Source organism: Zalophus californianus, chromosome 13, assembly GCF_009762305.2.
Source record: "Zalophus californianus isolate mZalCal1 chromosome 13, mZalCal1.pri.v2, whole genome shotgun sequence".
Classification (NCBI taxonomy): domain Eukaryota; kingdom Metazoa; phylum Chordata; class Mammalia; order Carnivora; family Otariidae; genus Zalophus; species Zalophus californianus.
Window position 1 is genome coordinate 32,425,211 of NC_045607.1, and position 24,784 is coordinate 32,449,994.

At 51.4% G+C, this 24,784-nt stretch overlaps 1 protein-coding gene across 2 annotated transcripts in view; it reads right to left on the reverse strand.

Moving 5' to 3' along the window:
* Positions 1-837: 837 nt before the first annotated feature.
* Positions 838-24,784, reverse strand: part of COL15A1 (collagen type XV alpha 1 chain) — a 102,776-nt gene continuing 78,829 nt past the window's right edge. The window contains exons 27-42 of one of the 2 annotated variants that reach the window (XM_027615536.2): positions 23,072-23,125; positions 22,911-22,970; positions 21,522-21,590; positions 21,295-21,399; positions 18,835-18,880; positions 16,693-16,773; positions 16,006-16,055; positions 15,306-15,407; positions 14,277-14,421; positions 10,724-10,788; positions 9,240-9,368; positions 9,031-9,090; positions 8,235-8,294; positions 4,279-4,464; positions 2,912-3,027; positions 838-1,930 (exon numbers count right to left, since the gene is read on the reverse strand). In XM_027615536.2, coding sequence (XP_027471337.1) covers positions 1,717-1,930; positions 2,912-3,027; positions 4,279-4,464; positions 8,235-8,294; positions 9,031-9,090; positions 9,240-9,368; positions 10,724-10,788; positions 14,277-14,421; positions 15,306-15,407; positions 16,006-16,055; positions 16,693-16,773; positions 18,835-18,880; positions 21,295-21,399; positions 21,522-21,590; positions 22,911-22,970; positions 23,072-23,125 — 1,542 coding nt within the window. In that variant the 3' untranslated portion in view covers positions 838-1,716. The remainder of the gene's footprint in view (positions 1,931-2,911; positions 3,028-4,278; positions 4,465-8,234; positions 8,295-9,030; positions 9,091-9,239; positions 9,369-10,723; positions 10,789-14,276; positions 14,422-15,305; positions 15,408-16,005; positions 16,056-16,692; positions 16,774-18,834; positions 18,881-21,294; positions 21,400-21,521; positions 21,591-22,910; positions 22,971-23,071; positions 23,126-24,784) is intronic. The other variant, XM_027615537.2, reaches the window with a different exon arrangement.

Genomic DNA, 24,784 nt, shown 5'->3' on the forward strand with positions numbered 1-24,784 from the left:
TTCTGGGACTTTCCAACCTGTAAGTGCCTTTGATTCTATGACTCATTAGAGATTCTCATCACTCTTCCATTTAGGAAGCCCCTAAGTGGAGGTTCTGGGCTGTGTGCTTTTTTGTTTTTTGTCCTCAGTTTCCTTCCTACCTCAAGGACTATTTGGGTGGATTCTGTTAGCCGACTTTCTGGGCCAGCCCAGCTGAATGGGAGGAAGTATCCCGGCATGCCCCTCGCCTGGTGATTCTGTCTCTCCTGCGGGGTTGAGCCAAGAGCCAGAGCATCACAGACTTGGAGCTGGAGGGGTCAGACAGGCAGCCTCCTGCAGTGGCTCCTTGCAAAGAGCTGACACAGACCGAGTCTGAAAGTAGCCCCACCACTCACCAGCTAGGCGACCTGGAACAAGTGACTTCCTGAGCCTCAACTTTTTTTTTCTTTCATTTGTAAAGTGGAGCTAAAAATACCTACGTTGCAGGGTTATTAAGAAAGGTAGGTGGGTCTTATAATAAGGCTGATGTTTAATAGCTGGGAGCTGATATTCGGGGGTTTTTTTTATCCCAACCTCCTTGAAAGAACAAGGCAGGCTTGCCCAAGGTCATGCGTTGCGGCAGTCACGATTCACCGCGTTTGCCCTGCCCGGGTTCTTCTGCCCACCCCACGCTGCCCCCACCAAGGGGGACACAACAGGCAGGCGCGCAGGAGCATGCCGGGAAATCCTCCTGTTCTCTGATCATCTCCTGAGGGCTGTGTAGCAGGGGCAGGGTGAGCAAACCCGCCCCGGGGCCACTTCCACATCAGCGGTGGAGAATAAAGGAACTTATAGGGCAAAGAGTCAAACAGAAGAAAGTGCCTGGAAAAGCTGTTTTTATGTTCACTTACATGGAAAAAAAAAATCAAAGTATACAGCACGAAGATATATGCGTCTCAGAAAAATTCATCCTGATGAACCTGTTGGTTCAACGGCAGTTGTAATCCGAGAGTTGCCCCATGGAAGTCATAAAATTGGGGGTGGGGGCGGGGGGAAGGGCCACCAAGGGAAAGGTAGTTATTATGCGCTATTTCTCTTCTAGTTGCAGATCATTTGGAGTTTGCACTTTTCCAGCAAGTCAGAGTCATATAAACAGGTGCCATACTAAAATATGATTGGGTAAAAATATAAAACTCCTAAAGCACGATGGCAATAATATTTTAGGAAATAAACAATAAGGCTGGTAATATCAGAAAATCCAAATGGGGTCATTCGAGCAGTTCTGTCTGTCTGTCTGAGCAGCCAAGGACGGCTGTATATTACGGATGCATGAAGAGTAAAGCGTTCGGTCGGCACATAGAAAGGGGAACATGTCTAAACACTGACTTTGTGAGAAAACATGAAGGACATCTTACACTCAGCAGCGATGGTTAAAGGAGGAAATTAGTTTCTGAAGGATGCAGGGGGCAGGATGCCAAGGCCTTTGTTTTCAACTTGCTCTTAACCGTGTTGGGATGTGTTCACACTGCACGGGGTCTCCTGCAGAATCTAGCACCAATAGATGGATCAGATTTTATTTGTGATCTGAGTCCTTTATGTCTTCAGTTTGGAGTGTATTGAGGTATGTTTTCTTTGGTTGCTGTTGTGACGAATGTGTAATAAAAAACTAATATTTACAACATTTAAACCTTTTAGATTTCAGTGTCAACTCTTCACATAAGGAAAACTGGAAAACGCTTACGAATCATTGGAAGGTCATTACTTCCTGGCATCTGTCATGAAACTGTTTTCGATACACAGAACAATGAGCCTATTAGCACAGCTATATGTTTTCTGGTCCAGAATCTTCCCTGCGCTCAGTGGGGAGGCCAGTCCCGTGACGGCCATGTCAGCCGTCCGCCACGCTTCACAGTAGTTATCCACAAGACGCACTCCGTGGGGGCTGGAGCCGTGCCAAATGACCTTCTGGGGCCTGCAAAGGAATTGCGGCACATTACCTTTGAGATGTCGCTTCCTCGTGGTGTACCTCACCGAAGAACAAACTGGCATAAGTCATGAATCAAGTCCAACTCTTGAGCCCTTCATGGTCTGACCCCACCACTGGGAGCCGTCACTCTTTCCGACTAGCTGAACACCCTGTCCTCCAACCCCACCAGGCTCGTCCCTGTTCTCAGCCCATACTCTCCGCTTTCGTGAATCGGAACCTTTGCTCACAAGGTCCCTTAGTCTGGAGTGGCTTCTCTTTCATTTTCAGACCAGGGATTCCTTTTGGTCTTTCAAAGTCCATTAAATGCCCCCTCTTACAGGCTGCTTTCTTGACTGTCAGCCCCAAATAAGGATAAATCTTTCCTCCATGTGTCCATCATAGTATCTGTTACTCCATTTTACAATTACAGTGTTCTGTCTAGAACTGTAGCTAGCTGGTGACTGTCCTCCCCTATAGACTGTGAGCCTTGTAAAGGCTTGGGGTCATGAGGCTTATTACTATGCCTTCCAGGTGGGCATCGGGCAGACACTGAGGAAAGCTTTGCCGAGTTGTCCTAATCTCAATAGCACACATCGTGTCCAAGGACTTAGGGCACAGTTCACAGTACGGGGTTAAAGGGCCGCCAAGAACAGCGTTCCTTACCACTCGCTGGGCGCCGACAGCATGCTAGCCATTCTTACACTTGTCGTCTTACGCTCACAGCAATCCTGTGGTACGGATATGATTATCTTGCCCATTTCACAGGGAGGCAGCTGAGGCTCAAAGAGTGGAGGAAATTTGAAAGGTCCCTTCTTAAGGTACTGGCCTCAGGTCTCCTGGCTGCAAGGCCAGGGGCTCTCTCCACGGCTCTCAGCTGCCTCGCTGAGGCTCTGTGCTAGCAACAGCCCTGAGGGGCAGCCGGTAAAAGCATTCCATTGCTAGAAGGTCTCCTAAAACTGTCTATCACACCATATACCCGCTACTCACCAGGAAGGATCCGTCATCACGTCTCGGCCATCAAAGGAATATATTGGAACGTGTGTATTGAACTGACCTCCGTGGCCAGAAAAAATTGAGTCCCAATTGTTGAAAAGTACTTGGCCCTGTGGAGACAGAAATGCCACATGGAGTCACTGTGCTATGGGCCGGCTAGTGGACTCTTTATTCGTTCTTCAAGGCCGAGAGGCCACCCCATGCCAAAGCCACCAGCCCCAATCGCAGAGCCTGGACAGAGCAGGAACTCAGGAAATGTTTGTGGTTTGATTTTACAATCCATCCTTGAACCCTTTGGGTTTTATTCCTTATTTCTCGAGGTACTTTCTCTTATTATAGGTGCATAAAGGCTCCTCCCCATCAAAACTGTGTTTTAGGTCTTTATTAATTTTTGCCTTTAAAAATTTTCTACATATATCTACACCAAACTTCAAATTTGTGCCAGGGCTTATCCAATCTGCACTGTAGGTGATACAGAGGTGACTCTCTCACTCCTTTTCCTGAAGGAGCCCAGTTTCCTTCAGTTATTTGTATTCCTAGAATACCGGTCATCTGAGTGGGCGAATGTGGCAGAACAGAACCTCAGGGAAAGAGACGGAAAGGGCCAGGTGTGGGGTCCAGAGGTACCAAACTGGAGCATGGGGGTCGCAGGGACTTAAGGGTCTCAAAGTACCTGTGAGATACAGTGAGAGGTCAGGGTCTAGGATGTGTGTGAGCAGAAAGACGGCTGTCCCTCTGAGGCCTTAAAGGAGCCGGCTATTTCCATGGTGGAACAGGGGCCATAGAAGGCCCTGCCTTACCAGCGAAAGGGGGCAGAGAATTATCTGCCAGGTTTGGGCAACTTAGATGTGCCGAGAGGACCAAAGTAGGGGGCAGGACAATGTGGCTCTGGTTTGGGACCAGTGCTCACCAGTTCTCTGGTGCCGTCCAGCCCATGCCCTACAGAGAGCGGCCTCGGGTGGAACTGGGAGCCCCAGACTGGGTGTCAAGGACCTGACTTCTGGTTTCTAGTGCCCTCCGGCAAACTCCTTTCTCCCTCTGTGCCTCAGTTTCCACATCTGACAATGTGAGGAAAAAACAACTCCCTCTTTTATTGGAAGCATCTATTAAGATTACGGATATAAAGTACTTTGTACTTGTCTGCTCCAAGAGTTGTACCGTCCAACCAGGAAGGGCCATGGTCAATGTCAGGAAACTGAGGCACAGAGAGGTTCAACTGACCCACCCAGGCACAGAGCCAAACAGGGACAGGTGGGGTCTGGAACCAGCATGCTTCTGATGATGTCAGGCAGTGGCAGCTCCTATGGTCCCTGTGGAGCCCAGGGCCTCCAGGAGACAATGGGGAGATTATTTATGTTTACCTTGAGGTTCACTATTGGAAGGCTGTATCTCTCTGCTTTCCTCACAACCGTGGAGAGGTCTTGCAGATGGGAGGATAAGAAGGCCCGGTAGGTGGACAACAGCCCTGCAGCCCTAGCCTGCTGGAAGCACTGCAAATCTGCTCGAAGGTCCCCGGAGAATGGTGTGTTCAGAGCAACCAAGTGCAGCTAAAAAAGTAAGTGAGAGTTAAAAGAGTTAGAAGCAAACTCCAACCCGCATGCCCATCTCGGGTTGCTAGTACGACCCCGGACTCCCTGGGACGGAAGGCACTACAGGTGGTCTCACTGAGCCTCTTCCCGGGGCGGCGTTCCAGCCCCGGCCTGACCAAATCCGAGGCAGGAGAGCTCGGAGCCCAGGCAGCGGGCTTCGGCTCTCTGAACTGCTCAACACGGTGGCAGTGTCTTCCATTTAGGAGAAAACAAAACAAAACAAAGCACTTCAGAGATCTGAATCCAGCGCGCAGGCCATTTGCTGGAGACTGCTGGGTCTGCCCTAGTTGAGCTTCCAAGAGGGTTTTAAGCCAGCTTTGGTACGGGATCCCAGAGCTCCGCCAACCACTCTGGCCTTGCCCTTTCCTCAACCTCCCGAGTAGGCTTGGGGCTGATCGTGAGGGGCCAGAGGGAAAGGCACTGAAAGGAGAAGGTTATGACACTTCTCGCTAAGACTGCCGGGTAGACCCTTTTAGGAACTAGGGGTTACACCGTAACACGAGCCTCACATCCCTGCCACCTTGGGCAGTAGCCAAAATAAGAGTCCTTCCATAGTGTTTTCTCCCACCCTTTCTCTCCCTAAACCCATCCCTCTCTCCCGGCCTTCGTGCTGTGCCCTCTAGAACACACGTGTCCAGGAGTGGCCGTCTCCCTCCTCGATGTCACCTCAGGAGTGACTTTGTTCTCACCATCAGAGAGCTGGGGAGGGCTGGTGCAGACCCTGGGCCCAAGTCTCCAGAAAAGAAAAATATTTCAAAATATCTTAAACCAAAAGACATGAAATGAGCCCCGTGGGGTGAGGCAAGAGGTGGTCCGTGCTCCTCCCCCCATTCCTGCGCTGCCTCTCCGGTCTGAACATCTCCAGCACCAAGCTTCTACATGGCCCGACACCGAGGGCCGCCATATTGGCATTCTCTGGCTCATCAAGGGTCCGGCCAGGTGGGCACAGCTCACTATGAACCACAACATTCAGACCGCCCCACGCAGTCCCTGCACTTCTCGGGGCATTCTTCTCTGTTTCGCCACCCCTTTCCTTCCCCATTTTGAAGAGAAGAGACTCCACGCATGCCACACCTCCCAATTTCTTCCTGTTTATTCATCCCTGGTTCGGCCTGTATCGCCACACTAGATAGAGGTCCAGGTGAAGCACACCCCCTGCCCCCCACCTGAGACAAGGCTTCCCCTGCAGCGCCCCCAGCAGCAGCCTGAGGATGGGGAGGGGGCTGCAGCATGCTGCTCACTCACCATGACTGCTTTCAGGCCACCAGACTTCCAGCCCCACACAAGCTCTGTCTTCCTCCCTCCCATGGATCTGCAGACCAGCACCCCAGCGATGAGGCCCTATGGTCTCATCACCCTCCAACCAGCACGCTTCTGCTGGCTAGACCCAAGGGTGGTCAGCAGAAGATGGCGTGCCCATAGCAGGGGACACCTAGGGAAGGTACAGAGGTACGTGCAGAGCTTCCCTGCCATGCCTCCAATCCTACCCACCTCCACCTCTCCTTTTTTACAAAGAAACATAAAGAACTGTCTGGAATGATGGGTGTTTCCAAATGGCGAGACTAGGGGCTGTTGTGCCCTCATGTCTGTATTTCTCTAAGGGCTGGGACATTTTTAATAACAAATATGCTATCGTTTTTATGAAGACAATACTGTTTCAACAATCAAGTGTTAAAAGGTTGATCTGGGGGACGGGTGTAGTTTTGGTAAAGTTATCGGGGATTTGCTGTTTCCTTCTCCATTCTTTTTATTTATTGTCCAAATTTTCTACAAAATACATATGATTTTAGTATATGTGCTGCCGAAGCGAGCACAATACATATGATTTTATAATTTATAAAATACTATTTAAAAAAATCCTTCAGCTGCTGCCCTAACTTCTCCCCTTCATGGCTGAGCTTTTGGAAGGGTTACCTCCACACGCTTCTCTCTTTCCTTATCTCACCTCCCATTTATTCCTCAAGCAGCTAGAATCTTGCTGGCATCTCCCCATGCCCCAGATATGCTCTTCTCTGGTTTCTAAATTTGGAAGACACCGTTTTGTTCTTTTGATGGGCCTCTTGGCAGCACCTGACGCTGCTGGCTTCTACCTTGTTTGGCGTTCTTTCTTCCTCTCGGGGGCTATGGCTTCTATTTGTCCCCATGGTTCTTCCATCGGTTCCTTTTTGCTTTTGCTCCTCACACTCCAACGTCTGCTCAATGTGCAGACACTCTTTTGGGAATCCTACCACCCCCTCACCCTTGCCATGGCTCGGAGGAAGCCTCCTAGGTCTTTTATCTCCAGACCAGGCCCCCTGATCCGACTCCCTCTGGGCGGCCTCCACTCACATATCCGATGGGGACCTCAGACTCACTGTGCCCCGATGAGGTCCTGCCTGATGAGTGGCAACACCACAGGAAACACATTTCTGGTGCGAGCCCAGGCCTTGTTCTTTGAAAATGCCCCCCCAACACTCGCTCAGAAGAGTGGCCTTAGGCCATTCAATCTCATTCTCTTGGCTACGTTTGATTTGGTGGGGAGTGGGCAATGAGGCCAAGAGGACCTATGTAGACAACCTCTCCCCAGACCCTGAACTGAGTCAGGCAGTACCGGGCTCTGCAGCTGTAAGATCACCTGGAGTTGAGGCCATGATCAGTGCCACGGCAACTCAACATGGCATGCAAGCTTTGTGGAGGTGACCGATGTCTCTGTGTTGGGATGGGGGGGGGAGAGAAGGCAGGAAGAAAAAGCCTTGCAGAAACTGCTCTGTACTGGAGCAGACTAACAGCAGGGACAGGAGTTCCACGGGCCTAGTTGTACTTCCTGCCGTTAAGTGTCAGGAGGTTCCTGCAATTATCTGAACAAGACCTTCTCTTAAGCTAGTAAAGGAAAAGAGTCAGAGTTTTAATTCTGGCAACAAAATGATCCTTGGGAAGGAAACCAGCACCACTCAATTATCCAAGCAGAAACTCGGGCATCATTCCTGACCTCCCTCATCCTCACGGCCCCATATCCATACCAGAGACCAAATCTGTCACTTCTGCCTTTTTATTTTCTCTCCAGTCTTATTTTTCTACATGTTCACTGCTGTGATCCTGGTTCAAAGAATACAACAGCCACCTGTCTTTGGGCCCCTGGGCCTGTCCCTGCCGATCCATTTGTACACTGTAACCAAGGTAATTTCTGAAATGCCAATCTTAGAGACCCTGTCCTTGTTTAAGACCCTTCAGTAGCTCCCCATTGTCTGCTGCAACAGGTCAAAGCCCTTAGCTTGGCTTACAGGCCCTTGATGACAAGCCCTTGTCCTCTGCAGACTAAACTTCTCCCTTCTCTGCCTTAAAACCTGCCTCTTCAGCCAGACTGAAGTACCTGCCGTTACAGTTACGCGAATGCCCATGCCCAGCACTCCCCCTTGACCCCCGCTGTTCCAAATCCCCTCTGCCTTGAACATGCCCACTCTCTCCCTCCCGGCTGGCTCTCTCCTGCTCTCAACTTTCCTTTAGGTCTTAGTTTAGAGGCTCCCTCCTCTAAAGAAGGCAGAATTCTTTGACATTCCTCATACCCCCAGCACCCTGTGTGCACCTCGCCTCACTGACCTACTGTAACTACCAACTACTGTAACTACCTGTTTGCCCCTCTTGCTAGTCTCTATGCATCCTGAGGGGAGGGCCCGTGCTCTAAGCATGCAGCAAGGACACACTAGACACGCATGCAGCATTTGCTGGGGATATGCATGAACTGTACTTACTGCAGGCCTCTCGTAGCCGACACTTGAAAGCGGCATCAGCGGAGGTGGTGGCTGATGTGGCTGTTACATAAAAGAGGAAAACAAACGGTCCTGAATAAGCATCCAATCTGTTCTTCAGAGTGCACCGAGGTGCAAGTGTGATACTTTACATAGTCTGTCATTGTCTTCAGGCCACTCTTAACTGCCGGGAGTTTCATGCCCCCCCCCGCCCCCCATGAAGACATGATCCTCAGGAAGGGAGGGGATATTCTCCAATCTTTTACAGAGAGCACTGAACCGAGGAAGCAGAAGACCTGTGTCTTAGAGCCAACTCATCCATTTCATAGAGCAGTCAGCAACGCAGAGCCTCAGTTTCCTGAACGGCAGGGTGGGGATAGCAAGACCTGCCTCAAAGGGTTGCTGTAGGGCCAAAAAATGGACAATGGAAGTTGCCAATGTTCTTATCAGGCAAAGAAGTCTCAGAGTGCAAAAAATAAAGGGCTCTTCTAGATCGCGTATGCCAACCATGATTTCACAGGGGAATAAACTGAGGCCGAGAAGGGCTGGAAGCCCATTGCCCAAGAGGATTCAGCTACGACACAGAAATAGCAGGTCTCCAGCCTCTGGGTCCAGTTCCTGCCCTGCTCTCCTGTGAGAACATTCTGTTGGCACTTGGTAATTTCTGGCCTTCTGTCAAATCCTAAACCATGCAGAGGTGGCTGGCCAGAGTTTGCAGAGCTTGGTTCTGGACACCAAGGGGGATTTCATGGATGCTGATGAGCGAAGGAGCGAGAAGTAAGGCAGGATGACTACTCACATTGCTGGAGAGCGCAGGGGGTGGTGGGCTGTCAGCGGGAATGGGGATCAGTTCTCCTAGCTTCAAGAAAACAGTACATTAAAAATGAAACATCCACTAGAGATTGTTAGCCTATTTTCAAAACAGGAAAAATGGCATTTCCAGGGGCAGTTTATTATTTTTAGAGGGTATGTGGAGGCAGTTTGTTAAAAAGAAGCTCAAGAATTAACCTGTAATTTCTTCCAACCATCTCGGACCCGAATGAAGAACTCAGTGCTGTCTCTCAGGTAGATGAACGTCCCTTCAATGACCAAATGTGCTTTCTGCAGCATGTCATCCATGGTGCTAAATGCCGTAACCTGTCAGAAAATTTTCCATTCCCAACAGTGTCATTATCGTTAGAGCGGTGGCACGATTTGAAAAACCGGCTGTCGCAAATTCAAACAGGAGTCATCCCCTGACAGCCACTGAAAAGGCTCTTTGTGCCTTAGAGACATATGTAACTTCATTCATAGCCAAAGGACATTCTTTAGGAGGAAACAAAAACACCAATTGGTTTGGAGCACAAATCTGAACTGTAATAAATCAAGGAAAACAGGAAGATGATATTCTAGGAGCACAAAGACAGTTAGAAACTGTACACAGAGTTGTCTTTCTTGGGTCTTGGTATTAGCAAAACCATGGGTACATTTTCCCACTTGCATCTGTGTGAGCCACTCGGTGGCCGTGACGTTGTTAAATGTGTTTAACTCCTGCTTGTCCTTAAAGAGTTTCGAGTTTGTTTTAATTTGGAATAAGAAATGCAAGCCGGTGAGCAATTCTGCTTAGGTTTTGAATCTTTTTTGCCCAGCTGGGTAGTTGTAATATTAAATACATACGAGAGGCAGAGGGGGTCTGTAATTTCTCGGTCTAGAAAATGGACAAAGATTAGCTACCCATCTTGGCAAATCCAAGAGCAGCCACAAAAGCTACCAAAATCTGCTGAAAAGCATCACACCTCTGAGAAATATTGGCCAAGAGAGCTTTTATTTTTCATCTCAACTGAGAAAGATCATAAAAAGTTAATTTTCACCTAGCCTTGAAAATAATGACTTTGTGCATTGAAATGGCTTAGACATCCCCCAAAGGTACCAGATAGCAACATTCTGTCAGCCGCTAGCTGGTTTTTTTCTTTGGCAGCCACATTTTCCAACTAAAATCCAGCCAAGATCCCAGAGCATTCCCAGGACTCCTGACATCCGTGTGAGGTGTTTGTCCCTCTTCCTGTGCATAGTAATAATCTCAGAGTGCTACACTCTGCACCCATGGTGTGCAGGGTAACAAAGGTACAGGAAATATCCCTGGGGAAGGAGCAAGAAGGCGGAATGACCCAGGGGAGATCTGACCAGCAACGGGGCCTTCTGGGATCCTGTTGATACTCTGGTGCCTATGGTTTCGGATGTAATCGAATTGGTTCTTGCGACAGCTTAGTCAATTAAGGATTAGAAGGGTGGAACCGAAGTCATAACTGAGTTTGTATTCCGTATCTTTGTACTTGGTAAGTCACCTAAAGAGATCATATATATTCCCTGTGTGTGGAATTGTTCCAATTCTATGGCCACGGAGGCCTAATTCTTACCTAAAAGGTGTGCCAGCCCCTACACACTTATAGCTGAAGTTCTAAGGAAACCCACCCAGAGCAGAAGGAGGAACACGCACTGATAATAACACTGACCAGATTTCTGGATCCGGGAAGCCCTGGCTGTCCTGGAGGGCCGGGTGGGCCCGGAAGGGCCACAGCTAAGACAAAGCAGAAAAGAGGAGTTACAAAAAGGCACCCTCTCTGGAAAATGGCTCCAGTGTCGGCTGGCCACCGAGGGGAGCACTCACAGCCCCATTCAGAGCGCCGCAGAGCATTGCGCCTTGCAAAGTGTACCTGGGGGCTGTGGGCCCAGCCCGGGACTCAGCCACAGTGACAGGTTTGGGAAAGAGCAGGGATTCTTGACCGTAGCCCCGGATGAAACCACACTAGGACTTTTCAGTTTTGTAAGTGAATGAATTCCTGTTGTTTTTGTTGTTTGTGCAGGTCAGTCTGAGTGGAGTTTCCAAAAATGTCCTGACTCATGCAAGTTACCTCAGCCTAGAGACAAGCAGGGGACTGCTGAACAGAGGAAGCAGGCTCAGAAAGAGGAAGAGAGGGGCGCCTGGGTGGCTCAGTTGGTTGAGCGACTGCCTTCGGCTCAGGTCATGATCCTGGAGTCCCGGGATCGAGTCCCGCATCGGGCTCCCTGCTCGGCGGGGAGTCTGCTTCTCCCTCCGACCGTCCCCCCCTCTCATGTGCTCTCTCTCTCTCTCTCTCTCTCTCATTCTCTCTCTCAAATAAATAAATAAAATCTTAAAAAAAAAAAAAAAGAAAGAAAGAGGAAGAGAAGGTGCTGGGCTGCAGAAGCAGGGCAAGCGGGAGTCTTGGCCTTGGGGCCGGGAGACCCAGACTGCGGCCCCTGAGCTGTCGTTTCTCAGCCGTGCAATCTCAGGGAAACAGTAAGCCCTGAACCCCTGCTTCCTCCCCTGTGAAATGTAAACCAGCTTTTCCTTTTCACTAGGCTGTGGTGAGAACAGAGAAAAGATGGAAACTAGGGATGTGCCTTGCACAAACTGCATAGCATGCAGCCAGAGGCTTGCAGTGTTTAAAGAGTCCGTGCCCTGTTCCCTAGAAAAATGCACCTGCCCGTGCTCTCCTTCTACCTCTCCAAACCCCATCCCCCTAAAAAATCTGCAAAGCTCTTGGCACTTCAGGATGTTTTTGCAAATCCCAGTAAAATCATTCTGTGAGATTTTTCAGGTGCAAGTTAAGTCCACAGTTCTGACACAGGACTTGAAAGTCATTACAGAGATGCTGAATGTCTGGTGAAGAGAGGGTCAGAGGACTTGGATTTGGACCCCAGCCAAGCCTTTACTAGTATTTGTGACCTTGAGCAAGTCTCCTAACCCCTCTGAGCCTCAGTGTCTTCACCCATGAAATGCGTTTTACAGTAATATCCATTTCCTCTCCTTCCCAGGGTCGCTGTGACGATTGAGTGGGCTAATTGATAGGAGAACATTCTGTAAGCCGTGGATGGCTGTGCATTGGGTGAGAGGCGGTCCTTAGTCAGTGGAGCGAGGAGCCCCGGGCAGCATCTCACGTAGAGCTGCTATGAACAACAGATTCTCTGCAGCCTGTAATGTCCTTCCTCCTCCTGCCACTCCTGCTCACCCCCCAAGGTGAGGGTGGCACCTATGGTTTTATCTCCCTAGCACCTTCTTTCTTTGTGGGACCAGGATCCTCACTTTCTCTTTCTCTTGAGATCTTTCCCTTCGCCCCCTACAAACATTTGGATTCAGAAGGCACTGTCCTGTTCTCATGTGGATCCTGCCTTCTGGCCACAGATGACTGGTCCCAGGTTGGGCATCTGGGCCAGGCCAGGTTCGTCAGAATTCTTCCCTAGGACCTCTCCACCCCAGGACCTTTCTAACTAAAACCGAGGAAGAAGGCCAAAATTTCTAGCTGACGGTTGAAAGTCTGAGTTGTCAGTAACCCTATTTCCCACCATGCAGGGGATGTGGTCTGTGGTGAAGAAACGCGAAGCGAGCCTAGAGAGAGAAGCCGAGACAGGAGATGGCCAGAGAATCCTCGCAGGGGTTGAGTCCCTGGTTCTGGCTGAGCCTAAGGTCCCCGCTGTAGGCCGGCCCATCCCACAAAGAATGATTCACCTCCTTCTTCACATCCAAAAAATTCCCCTTCTGCTTAAGCTAGTTTGAGTTGCATTTCTATCACTTGCAGCCAAAAAAACCCCAGACTAAGTGAAAGGCCCAGTCCCAAAGTCACCTCCTGGGTAAGGCTCTCCCTGTGCCCCCAACACTTCCCTTCCCGGGGCTCCTTCCACCACACATGGCTCGTGCCAGTGCCGGCAACAGTGACACATTCGTGCTATGACTGCTGCTTTTTCACCATGGGCCGAGTAGAAAGAACACGGGCTTCGGAGCGACACCGATCTGGGTCCGCATCCCGTCGGTGCCCCTGACTAGGAGTGCGACCTTGGAAACATCCCGTGGGTCTCACTTTCCTCATCTGTAAAATGGAGATGCTAACACTTTCCTTGAAGGGTTTTGTGAGAATTCCATGAAATGATGGAGGAGAGTAACGAGCGGAGTGCCTGGCGCTTGGTAAATGTTCAGTCAGTAAAGGGAGATTTTCTTCTACTTCACCCATTTGTTTTTGGAGGGAGTGAGGCATCTGTGGCTAGGGAGATTTTTATAGAGGGTTAGAAATCAATGCTGGTCCTCGAGTCCTCTCAGGGCCAGGCGTTGACAAAGCAGCCAAGAAGTTCCCACCCACCCATGAAAAGATGTTCCACGTCGTTAGACTTTAGGGTAAGGCGAATGAACACCACCGCGCGCTATCAGTTCACGGGAACGGGCGCTGGTTGGAATAAAATGGGTAGAATAAAAAGGGTGGGTGAAAGGAAGCAGACACCGGGGCCTGCCGGCGCTGCTGCAGGGGACGCAAAAATGGGGTAGCCACTTTGGAAAGCAGGTCCTCAAAAGGCGAAACAGAGTGAACACGAGTCTCTGCCACCCGGCAAGGCCACACCTAGGAGTACACACCCGGGAGAGTCGAAAACATACAAGAACGTGTACGCGACTGTTCATAGCAGCGCTGTCCCCGAAAGCCACGAAGCGGAAACAACCCAGATGTCCGTCAGCGGATGAGCGCATCAACAGAAGGTAGTGTGGGCCAGTACTCGGCCGAGCGAGGAAGTGCTGACACACGCTACCACACAGATGAGCCTGGAGCACGTTATGCCAAGGGGAAGAAGCCAGACACAGAAGGCCACATGTGGTGTGATTCCATGGGCATGACAAGTCCAGAGGAGGCAAAGCCAGAGAGACAGAAAGTATACCCGCAATGCCCAGGTCTGGGGTGGGGGCTGGGGGAGGGAAAGAATGACGGCTCATTGGTGCAGGATATCTTCTGGGGACAATGAAAATGTTCTGCAACTAGAGAAAGGAGATGGCTGCACGATCTTGTGAATATATTAAAAAACACTGAACTGTACCCTTTGAATGGGTAAATTTTATGGCATATAAATTATGTATCAATTTAAAAAAAAAAAGAAAAGAAAGAAAGCTCTGTCCAGGGAATAGCTCTCTGTCACACAATGTGGCCCGGACATGCCACTCGGATGTGGCGACTGACCCTGAGCACAATAGCAGGGACAGCATGAATGACCACCATTCACGGTACTGACCTGCTCCAAGGATCGCTGGTGGTCCTGGTGGCCCTGGGGGTCCTGGTGGCCCAGGGGATCCAGGTCTTCCAAAGCCAGGAGGCCCAGGCAGGCCAGGAGCCCCCGGGGGTCCCTGGGGCCCAACGACAGTCTCCCCTTTCTGGCCCTGTCAAGAGAGAGAACGCAGCACCAATCTCTAGAGGTCCCAGCTCTTCTCTGTAGGAGGGTGTTTGTAAAAAGTCAGTAACTACCAGCTCGGGCTATGGCCATCCTCCATGCCGGGCACAGCTTGGGTGGAATGAGACCTAGAGAACAGCTGCCCGGTCATCATGCTCAATGTCACCGCGTCCAACTCCAGAGAGCCCTGGAGTCAGAAGGGCCCTGACTTTGCATTTCACAGATTAGGAAACTCAGGCACAGAGAGGGGATGGGGCTTGTTCAGTGTCAAAGCCAATTCGCAGCAGAGGTGGAAGTGGACCCCTGGTCTCCAGGCTCTGCTGGGTCCACCCTCACACTGGGCACTGGGACCAGAGTTTGCTTAGGGTTCTGGAGGGTCATGGTCTGGTCTTTATCTCACGGGAGGTATAACCTGAATTTCTCTCTTGTGAGGCTGGAGAAACCTGGAATCCTAAGAAGACCAAGCCTATCTAGGGGCTCCTTCTTTGATGAAATCTCAGAAGAATCAAATAGCCCCCTCTAAAAATATCTCCCTCACCTTCCATTCTGCCTTCATTATCTCCTATGTTCACCATCAGTAACTCCTTGGGTTGAGAGAATTTTCCACCACTGACATGAATAAGGCGGTGTGGTTAGTGACCTGGAAGTTGCCTGGATGCATATGGCCACGGCCAGCTCCCTTTCCTCCGTGGGCCTCAACCAACCTCCCCATCAATAAATAAATACGAGGGAGAGAGGCCAATGCCCAAGTCCTGCCTCTAGCTTATGGTACTGTGACAGACCCTTGACTCTCCAACTGCCTAGTCCCGCTGGGGGGCTTCAGGGAAGGCTGTGACTCACTGAGGCAGATGGCGAGGAGAAGTCACTACTCACAACCAAGCCAGGACTTCCTGGCGGGCCTGGAGGCCCCGACACAGAGAAGTCACCGTGAGAGTCTCCTTTTTCTCCATTGATCCTCCGGTCTCCATTCTCCCCCTGCAAGCAGAGAGCATTCATTAAGAGGAAGATGAAGCAGTCTATGATGTAAGCCCAAGCACTCAGAAACACAGGCCAGGGTGCCTGGGCGGCTCAGTTGTTGGGCGTCTGCCTTCGGCTCAGGTCATGGTCCCGGGGTCCTGGGATCGAGCCCCACATCGGGCTCCCTGCTCCGCGGGAAACCTGCTCCTCCCTCTCCCACTCCCCCTGCTTGTGTTCCCTCTCTCGCTGTGTCTCTCTCTGACAAATAAATTAAAAAAAAAAAAAAAAAAAAAAACAGAAAATAGTTAAGTGTTGGCAAGCATGCAAAGAAATTGGAACCTTGTACACTGCTGATAAGAATATATGATAGGGGCGCCTGGGTGGCTCAGTTTGTTAAATGTCTGCCTTCGGCTTGGGTCATGGTTCCAGGGTCCTGGGATCGAGCCCCGCTTCGGGCTCCCTGCTCAGCGGAAGCCTACTCCTCCCTCCCCCACTCCCCTTGCTTGTGCTCCCTCTCTCGCTGTGTCTCTCTCTGCCAAATAAATAAATAAAATCTTTAAAAAAGAAAAGAAAAGAAAAGAAACACAGGCCAAATGTTTGGTAGAGAAAAACTCACCTTCAAGCTGTTCAGAAAGTGTCTCAGGTAAGCCGGGTCCACCGGAGGGCCTGAAAAAGAAATGCTATGTAAAATTCACAACGATAACCTCAGAAATTCAAAAATAAAAGTCTCCAGGGGCACCTGGGGGGCTCAGTCAGGTGGGTGTCCGGCTCTTGACTTCGGTTCAGGTCATGATATCAGGGTTGTGAGATCGAGCTTCGCATTGGGCTCCGTGCTTAGTGGGGTGTCTGGTTGAGGATTCTCTCTTTCCTTCTTTCTCTATCCCTTCCCCTGATGGCGCTCTCTCTCTCTCTCTCAAATAAATAATCTTTAAATAAATAAATAAATAAAAGTCTCCAAGTTGGCAACCATCATTATTCCCCAGTGGAAGTGACCTCACGTTGGTTTGGCTCACAGAGTGGGCACTGGAGTCCTAGGCTCGGCCCCACGACCCAGACACTGTGGGATCCTGGACATGTCGCTGGCCCTCTTTGGGCCTCATTTTGCACAGGAAGCATGAATGACTGGAAGTGGTCTCTCTCGACAATGTTCTATCATGGGTATGTGTGGCCCATGACTGGGTCTCTCTAGAACTCCGTGGAGCTTGTGGTCAGGGTGGTAATAAAATGTGCCTTACTTTCTGGCTCAGCTGGATTTCTCGGGAACAAAAATCAAAGGCGAGATCCGGAGCAACAGTTGGAATACCTGGTGGTCCTTGGGCCCCCTGGTCGCCTTTCTCTCCTTTCGAGCCTGGAAGACCCCAGGATCCTTTTTCCCCTTTAACACCTGCCACCAAACACATAAATGTTTAAAAAAAAAATGGAAAATCACCCTCATTCTATATGAAATGTTTCTGAGACAAGTTTTCACACTGAGCGCCTTTAGCAAAGTCCACTCATTACACGAAGGCCTATCGAAGGTACGAAATCCTTTGCTAAATGATGGGGAGGACAGAGGTAGATACATCAGACACAATTCCTCACTTTGCAAAGCTCGGTCTTTGGGGACCGATGGGGAGATGGACACAGTGAAGGACAACGTGACGCAGGAGGGAGTGAGTGCTAACCTCAAGGTGTCCGCAGTGCATGGTGGGGGCCCAGCAGAGGCTACAGGTAACCCTCTCCTGGCCGGCTTCATGCACGCAGCCTCACAGGCTCAACATCCAGTCAAACTCCCAGTCCCATCTCTTCTCTACCTGTGCAGCACGGTGGTGTAGGGGAGGAGAGGAATCTCCCAGGAGTGCCCGCAGAGGACACCAAGGGTGCTAAGTATTCCATGTACAGAGTTGGAAGGAGGCCAGCTGTGTCCCCCACCACCATCTCTTAGGATTTATGAGAAGCACCCTCTCTCTCCAACTCTTTCTATGCAGGAGAGGCATGGAGGGCGCCTTCTGGAACTTCGGCATTGGGGAAGGGAAGCAATCCCCTGTCCCCACTTTGACAGGTGGGGGAGACACTAGATCTCTGCATTCCTAGTTCCCAAGAGGTATGACAGATCAACCAAGCAGTACCCTTGAGCCTAGAGATAGGGTTGGGGGGCTCAGGCTTCTCAGCATGGGGGAAGGGGTGTGAGTACCAGAGGCATGATGCCACCAGCTGGGGGTCAGCAGGGAGATGCAATCGCGGGGCCAGGGGGGCATGCCTCCACCCACCCACAGTGGTGAAGCCCAGAGAAGGGGATACTGAGCTCACCAGCATCGATGAGGCTGCTCACCTCAGGGAGCAGGAGTAACAACCACAAGTAAGTAGCAGGACACAGGCTCACCGGGGGCTGTCCTGTCCAGAAATGTCTGTTCCCTCCCCTGCCTCCCAGAGCAGCCCCGTGAGGACGGGAAAGCACCGGGGATCTGAGACAGCAAATCCAACTCTACTCTGCCTCCCCAAGATCCACCTTGCACCAGGGGCCAGGGGAGAGCTTTGAACTGGATCTGAGCATGCAGGGTGAAAGCCGTCTGGACCCTGTAACCAAAAGCAACAGAAAAACCACGGGGCCAAATATCATCAGGGAGACCACCGCCCGGCGGGCCATGGACAACAGAGCAGAGCCAGGGGTCAGTCTTGGGGAAAAATGACCTTTACCTGTTTAAATGGCAAGTGTCCAGACCTCTCAATCAAAAGGGGGACAGACAGAGTGACCGCGGACATGGGGACAGGGACCAGAGTGATTGCTCCCCTGTTGGCTCCCGTCTCCTGACCTACGCCCTCTGTGGATATTTACTAATGAGACACCCAGAGCCAGCGCCTCTCACACTTTACTGAGCATACACCTCAGTGAGGAGCTTAAAGTGCAGCCTCTGACTCAGCAGGTCCACGGGGGAGCTTGAGATGCTGCATTTCTAACATGCTTTCAGGAGAGGCCGCTGCGGCTGGTCCAAGAACTCTCTGAAGCAAAGGTCTTCTGAGCTCCCATGGCCCTTCCCTGTACTCGTTCTTGGTACATTGCATTATCATGATTTCTAAACTAGCTCCATCTCATGGAGTCTAAGGGCCTGGGTGGCAGGAACGGTATAGGATTCCCCTGCCTCAGCCCAATGCAAGGGCTACACTCATGAACTATGGTCTCAGTGGATGCTTTATGAACAAATTAACAAAAATGTGGACAAATGGAGTACTTCTTGCTAGCTGGAAGTCCCAGCCAAGATGTACAGAACATACAGATGTGTGACAAAACAAAAAGAGGTGCCCAACCCCACAGCGCTGGCCCAGCGACCCCTGCTCCCACCACATGCAGCCAGACTCCCAGCCATGAGTCTTAGGTCCAGCACTGGGAGTGGAGGCCACCTCCTGCAGAGCTACAAGGGTCTGGAAAAGTCCCACAGAACCATAAGGTGAAGAAGGGAAACGGTACCATGAAAGGTGATGAGCTCTGAATTCCCAGGATGAGTGGTGTCAGCCTGGAGAGAAAGAGAGTCAAGGTCATAAAGTGCAAACCCTGTCCTGGGATTTGCATCCACAGGCCACCACTGTCCCCTGTCCTGGGGGCATGTGGTAGGAGGCACGCCGTCATGGAGTCAGGCCCGTCTTTGGCTCTGGAGCCCCCAAAAGCCCTGAGCTCCCCGGCAGCCCTCAATGCACAGGCCAAAGCAGGCCTTCAACTGGGGAGCGGGGGCAGTGGGCATTATGCAGCCAGGCCGGGGGGAGACTCACTGGCTGAACAACTCCGCAAGGGGAAAGCGCAAAGCTTCGAGATAAATCGTGGCCAGTTAGGAGCGTTCTTAGCCTCCTTTCTTGCGATTTAGGACTGATTCATGTGAAAGGTCAAGCATCTGAGTGAGTGACGTACCCAGCCATGAGGCTGCGCTGGCCATGAGTTCTGCTGTGGCATAGAATCAAGGATGCACGTAATGAACAGGAGCTGATGATGGTAGCGGTAATTAATAAGGGGGATTAGCGTTTGGTTGAAGGGCTATTCTAGACTCCCCATGACGAGGCAGGGGTCTGGCACCCAAGTTATCCTAGATAATACTCCTTCCTAGTTCATTCCCAGATTCCTGCATTTTCTTATCTAAAAAACAGAGCCATCTGTGACCCTGCTTTTAATACCCAACTTCACCCTTTGCCAGTTGATATGTGGGATCAAAATGACCCCTCTGGCACCAGGATCCTCCTACTTTTGGGTGGAGGGTCACAAGCTGCTCAGGGGTCACCAAGAGAAGAAAGGGGGCAGGGAGTGGATGGGAATCCCTAAGAACAACATTTCAAAGCTACGGATGAAAGTGGCAGTGCCAAGCTGATATCTCGCGGCTACGCTGATAGGGTTCTTCCACTCCCGACGTGGGCTGACACCGTGGTGGTGTTAGAAAGGGGCTGAAAGCAGAGGGGCTTATGGCATGATGGATGCTGTCATGGAAGATAGCAGTTCTTTTTCAAGTGTTCATTTTGAGAGCTGGTCCAGAAATGTCCATGGTGTCCGGCCAGGCAATGTGAAATCAAAAACTCATCAAAAATGCCCTGAGCTCATCTTTGGTTTCTTTTCAGGAAGCTCATGACCCCGGAGGCCACGGCTACGGCAAAGGGTCCTAGCACAGGCCGTGGTGACTGCAATGGCACTTTTACAATAATCTCAAGTTTGTCGAGTGCTGCCCCGTGGTTGTTCCATTGACACCTGAAACTGTGTTAGCGGAGGGGGCTTCGGGCACAAACTCACAGGGGCCCTAGAGCCGACGGTCTCTCCTTCTGTATGATGAGGTGGAATGCAGCCATCTCTCAGAGGCATCCCTTCAGGCCATGGATGTAGACATGACCTGGCTTGCTATGGTCCTCATGGAGATCTGGGAGCCAGCAGGGCCCCTTGTCATCTCAGTGGGTCCTATCGTCTGCATTCTAGGCCAGAGTTCTGGGCCCTGGGCTGCAGACTTGGGTGCCTCAAAATTTCAACACAGACAGATGTCCAGGCAAAACACTCAGCCAGACGGCGTCATTTTAAAGCTCCTGACCCAAGCCTCACCACCACACCCAATTATGAACCCACTTCAAGGAATCTTTGTAAACTGTCATTTGCAAGCTCCTGAGAAGGGAGGCCACGCCTGTTTAGTTCACCCCTGTGTCTCCAGGGCCCAGCAGAGTACTTGGCTCTCGGCAAGCCCTCAAGAAATACTTGTTGAATGAATGAGAAAGTGATCACACATTGTTCTGTGACTAATGCCTGTGCACGGGGACAGGCCCTCTCTCCCTGGCCTTCCCCATGGAAACAGGACCCTCCCCATATAGGGAAGACCTCAGCGACAGTGCCACTGCCTAGCTGGGTGACCGGGCACGTGCCTGACCCCTGGGAGTCACAGTGCCTGCAGCTGCTGCCTGGTGGCCAGGGGACTCGAGTGACGACCCCAGCTCTGTCAGGCCCGTGACCCAGGCAAGTCAGTGAACTTGTCTGAGTCACAGTTTGCTGGCTCTTTAAGTGGGCGGGAGAGTGCTGGCCTCTCACGGTTGTGTGGTATGCAACACACCTGCTGGGAAGGGAGAGGACACACTCAGTTGTAGGTCTTAGCCCACAGTTCCTAATGCAACGAACACTGATCAGAATTGTTTTATTTTCCCATTGATACTTTTAAGAGGTTTGTCTTCCTTCTTACTATACTGCTCCCCGCATGAGGCTAATGTGGTTACAATAACGAGACACTGCTCTCCTGATGCATTAAAAGAAACGCTCTGACAGCACGTGTACCTTTAGAAAATGCAGTACGTTTCATTGCCACGGTCTGCTATCTAGAAGCTTCTAGCTACTCACTTCAGGGTCTGTATATAAGTGATAGGAGACATCAAAGAGGACATTGATGGATTGCAGGGGCTCAAGGCAAAGACTGATCACCTTCTCTAGGTTGCTTTCTATGCCGAAGTCTGGTCTGTAAGGCGGTGACTCCACACTACTTACCGGCGTTTTGCAGTGTGGCCGGACTGGTATGGGGAAGACAGCCTGTGCGAAGTGAGAACAAGAGAAGCGAGGCCATCAGGACCGCCGACTCCAGCTTAGGCCAGTCTGGGGTCTGTTCCCCGCTGTCCCCTGAAGGTCTCCCTCCCCCGCCCCACCCAACTTACTCCTTTGATGTTAATCACAGCTCCAGGGGGTCCTGGGGGCCCTGGAGGACCGGGTAAGCCAGGTGGGCCCTGAAGGGAGAAGAAAGGCCATGCCTGAGTTCAGGTTATTGTGAGTGCAGAGGCACTGCGGGATATTTTCTCCAGGATTTGGGGGACACGACGTGAAAAGAAGAGTCCTCTAAAGTTGACTAACTTCTCCCACAGGTAGGCCTGACACTTCTACTAAAGAGCATGACTGCATCCAGGACCCCCATGGCATCTTTATAGCAACCCATGGGGGGGCAGCGGAGCAAACAGTCTCCCTGGTTTACAAATGGAGGCAGAGGCCCCGAGAGGGGAAGTGACCTGCTCAAGGCCACACAGTCAGAACTCAGATTCTGACTCCCAGAGCAGTGCTCAGCCGACACAGAACCCACCACTTCTCCACCAGCACATCCCTAGTATGGAGGGGGATGTGGGGTGGGGAGGCTCCTTCACCAGACTCAGTACCTGGGAGAGTGCCTCATAAATGCAAAAATAAATGCAAAACTCTTGCTCAATAGCAGAGCTATTTTCAAAGCCAGGTCAACCTGGCCTTAGTATCACACAATGTTTTCTTCTCCAAGCCTGGATCTGAAGCAGGACCTCGCAGTAGGAGGGGAGAGGCTCTGACCACAGGCACGAGGAGTCTGGCCTACTCAGAAGCCGCACTCATTATCCTAAGTGAAGGCATGAGTGTCTGCTTTTCCTAGCAGCTGCAGCGGGCCTGACGAGTGTGAGCCAGTCCCCACAAGCCTCGGTAAAACTGCGTTTCTGATTTCTGGACATACAAAGGAGAGACAGTGTGGCCCAAACAAAAGCAGACTTTGCAGACAGTCTGGTACATAGTAGGTACTCAATAAACGTTGGCTTCCTTATTGTAGATCCTGGAACCTGCTGATGTCCCCAGTGTCTGCCATCTTGGGAGGCTCCGCCTAAGTAGCTGGCCTACCTTTGAAATGCACTCACAAACGCATCCTGAGCCCTAGGGATGTGCCAAATCCCTGGGACTGTGTATGGATGGAAGACGGGATACTACCCCAGGGTCAGAAGACAGGGATTTGAGACCAGATTTCCTGACTACACCCGGATTGCTTTCTCCCACCCTCCCTTTTGGGTCTGGACAAGGAAGCTTATGGTCCACTAAGGTGCTTTCCGTGACAGGGACCCTCCTGAGAGTGAGCTGGAGGACGGCGATGGGCTGGAGGATCTTTGGAAGTGGCATTGGAGAAAGGAGAAAAACATTCCTAAAGATGCTGTCTGCAAGCCCCACTCGCTGGACCTGGCACTCTCTCCGTCCTCCTCTGGGCACTGGACTCAGGGCTCTGCCCCCGGGGAGTGTGGGGCTGGGGCAGTGGTCATGTCACTCACCGGCATCATGATCCCTCGGTCTCCTTTGGCGCCCTTGAGGCCATTCAGTCCCGGGCGACCCTGAAACCCACAGGTGATGCCTTAGTAAACCCACTGCCCAGCCGCTAGCCTGGCCCACATGTCCGCCCCTCACGTCCAGTCTGAGGAGCACCCACACCTACAGGTCGTCCGGGAAGGCCAAACTCTCCTTTGTGTCCCGGCGGTCCTTTGGGCCCCTAGAGGCAAAACAATTACCAGATTAGAAAAGAACAGAAAGTCAAGGGCCAAGGCGATGGGAGACACTGGCCTGACTTCACGAGCAGGGGTGAGGATGAATCACTGAGGGGAGGAGAGAGGACGACAGGCAATTATGAAGTATCCACCTGCCTGGCACCTTGCCTCCCAACCTCTCTGCTCTTGGCTGGGACAATCTGTCCCACACCTTACCTCCCCGTGCGTTCCGGCAGGCTCTGCCCCACCCCACACTCCGGACCCCACCCTCTCAGGGCTAACAAGGGAGCAAGAGGTCAGTAGTTCAGGGCCTCAGGTAGGTAGCAGGGTGCTGGGGTAGCTTAGAAGCTGGACCTTTGGGATGCCTGGGTGGCTCAACCGGCTAAAGCGTCTGTCTTTGGCTCCGGTCATGATCCCAGGGTCCTGACTGAGATCAAGTCCCGTATGGGGCTCCTTCCTCAGCGGGGAGCCTGCTTCTCCCTCTGCCTGCCACTCCCCCTGCTTGCGCGCTCTCTCTCTTTCTCTGACAAATAAATAAATAAAAATCTTAAAAAAAAAAAAAAAAAGCTGGACCTTTGCTCTGGGTCTTATGTCCCAGGACTCTCCCTGTCTCCAACTGGAATAATGCAGACCTGCCTCACCCCTCATGGAAGCCCAGCCCGAGAACCTGCTCCAGAATTGGGCTTCTGCCTTGCTCCTACCTGTCTCTCAGGACCAGAGTCTTGGGCTGGCACCCCACTTCTCCAGAGGAGTCCTTGACCTGTGGACCCTTATTCATCCCAGTGCTGGCTTTCTATGTCTTCAGGCTTCTAGAAACACTGCCCTATTCCAATCTCCTGCAGGAACCCTCACGCCTTCTGGCATCTGAGATACATACAATGCACACGATCTCTTCCCAGAAAAGTTCTCCCTCCAGTCTGCACGCTCCTACTTCTGTAGCTGGGTCTGCCCTGTCTCCCAAGGGGAATGACTAGTTTAAGCCAAGTCCCTTCATCCTGCTGCATTAACATATATGGCCATGCCCTGGAAAATGGCAAATAAAGCTGAGTGGAAACAGGCTCTGTACATAAAAGACCCAGCCCACATTACTCCTAATACAAGAAAAGCAAGAACAGAAGGAATCACAGGACACAGGCCACTTGGTGGTATGTTCCAGTGCAGAGCTTCTCAAACATTAGTGTGTATGGGCATCACCTGGGATCTTGTCAAAATGCAAATCCAAGAGGTCCAGGGTGGGGCCTAAGGCTCTGCAGTTCTAACAAGCTCCCAGGTGATGCTGATGATGCTGATCCAGGAGCCACGAGTAACATGGCTCTAGGGAATCTGTAAAGGAAGTGTAGGCTGCACTGGTCATGAGGGCCACGGCTGCCCTATATGGCACCTTTATGCAAATGAGGAGCAGGTGCTCCCTTACTGTCTGTACTTGGCAAGCTGTGCACACACTGGACTTCAGTAGGAACAATCGAAGTGGCCACCTGCAGTGGCCTGCTGGCCACCATTGCTAACTACCGCTACCTCCCATGGGAATGGATGCTAGTAAGTGATTAACCAGTGGTTAACAATACTCCCCCAGTCTGCCTTCACCCACAGTTTCTCCCCTGCAGGCCATCCGTTCTGCCTGACAGAGAGGTCCAAAGGCCTCAGAAGCCTCCTTGAAGGATGCA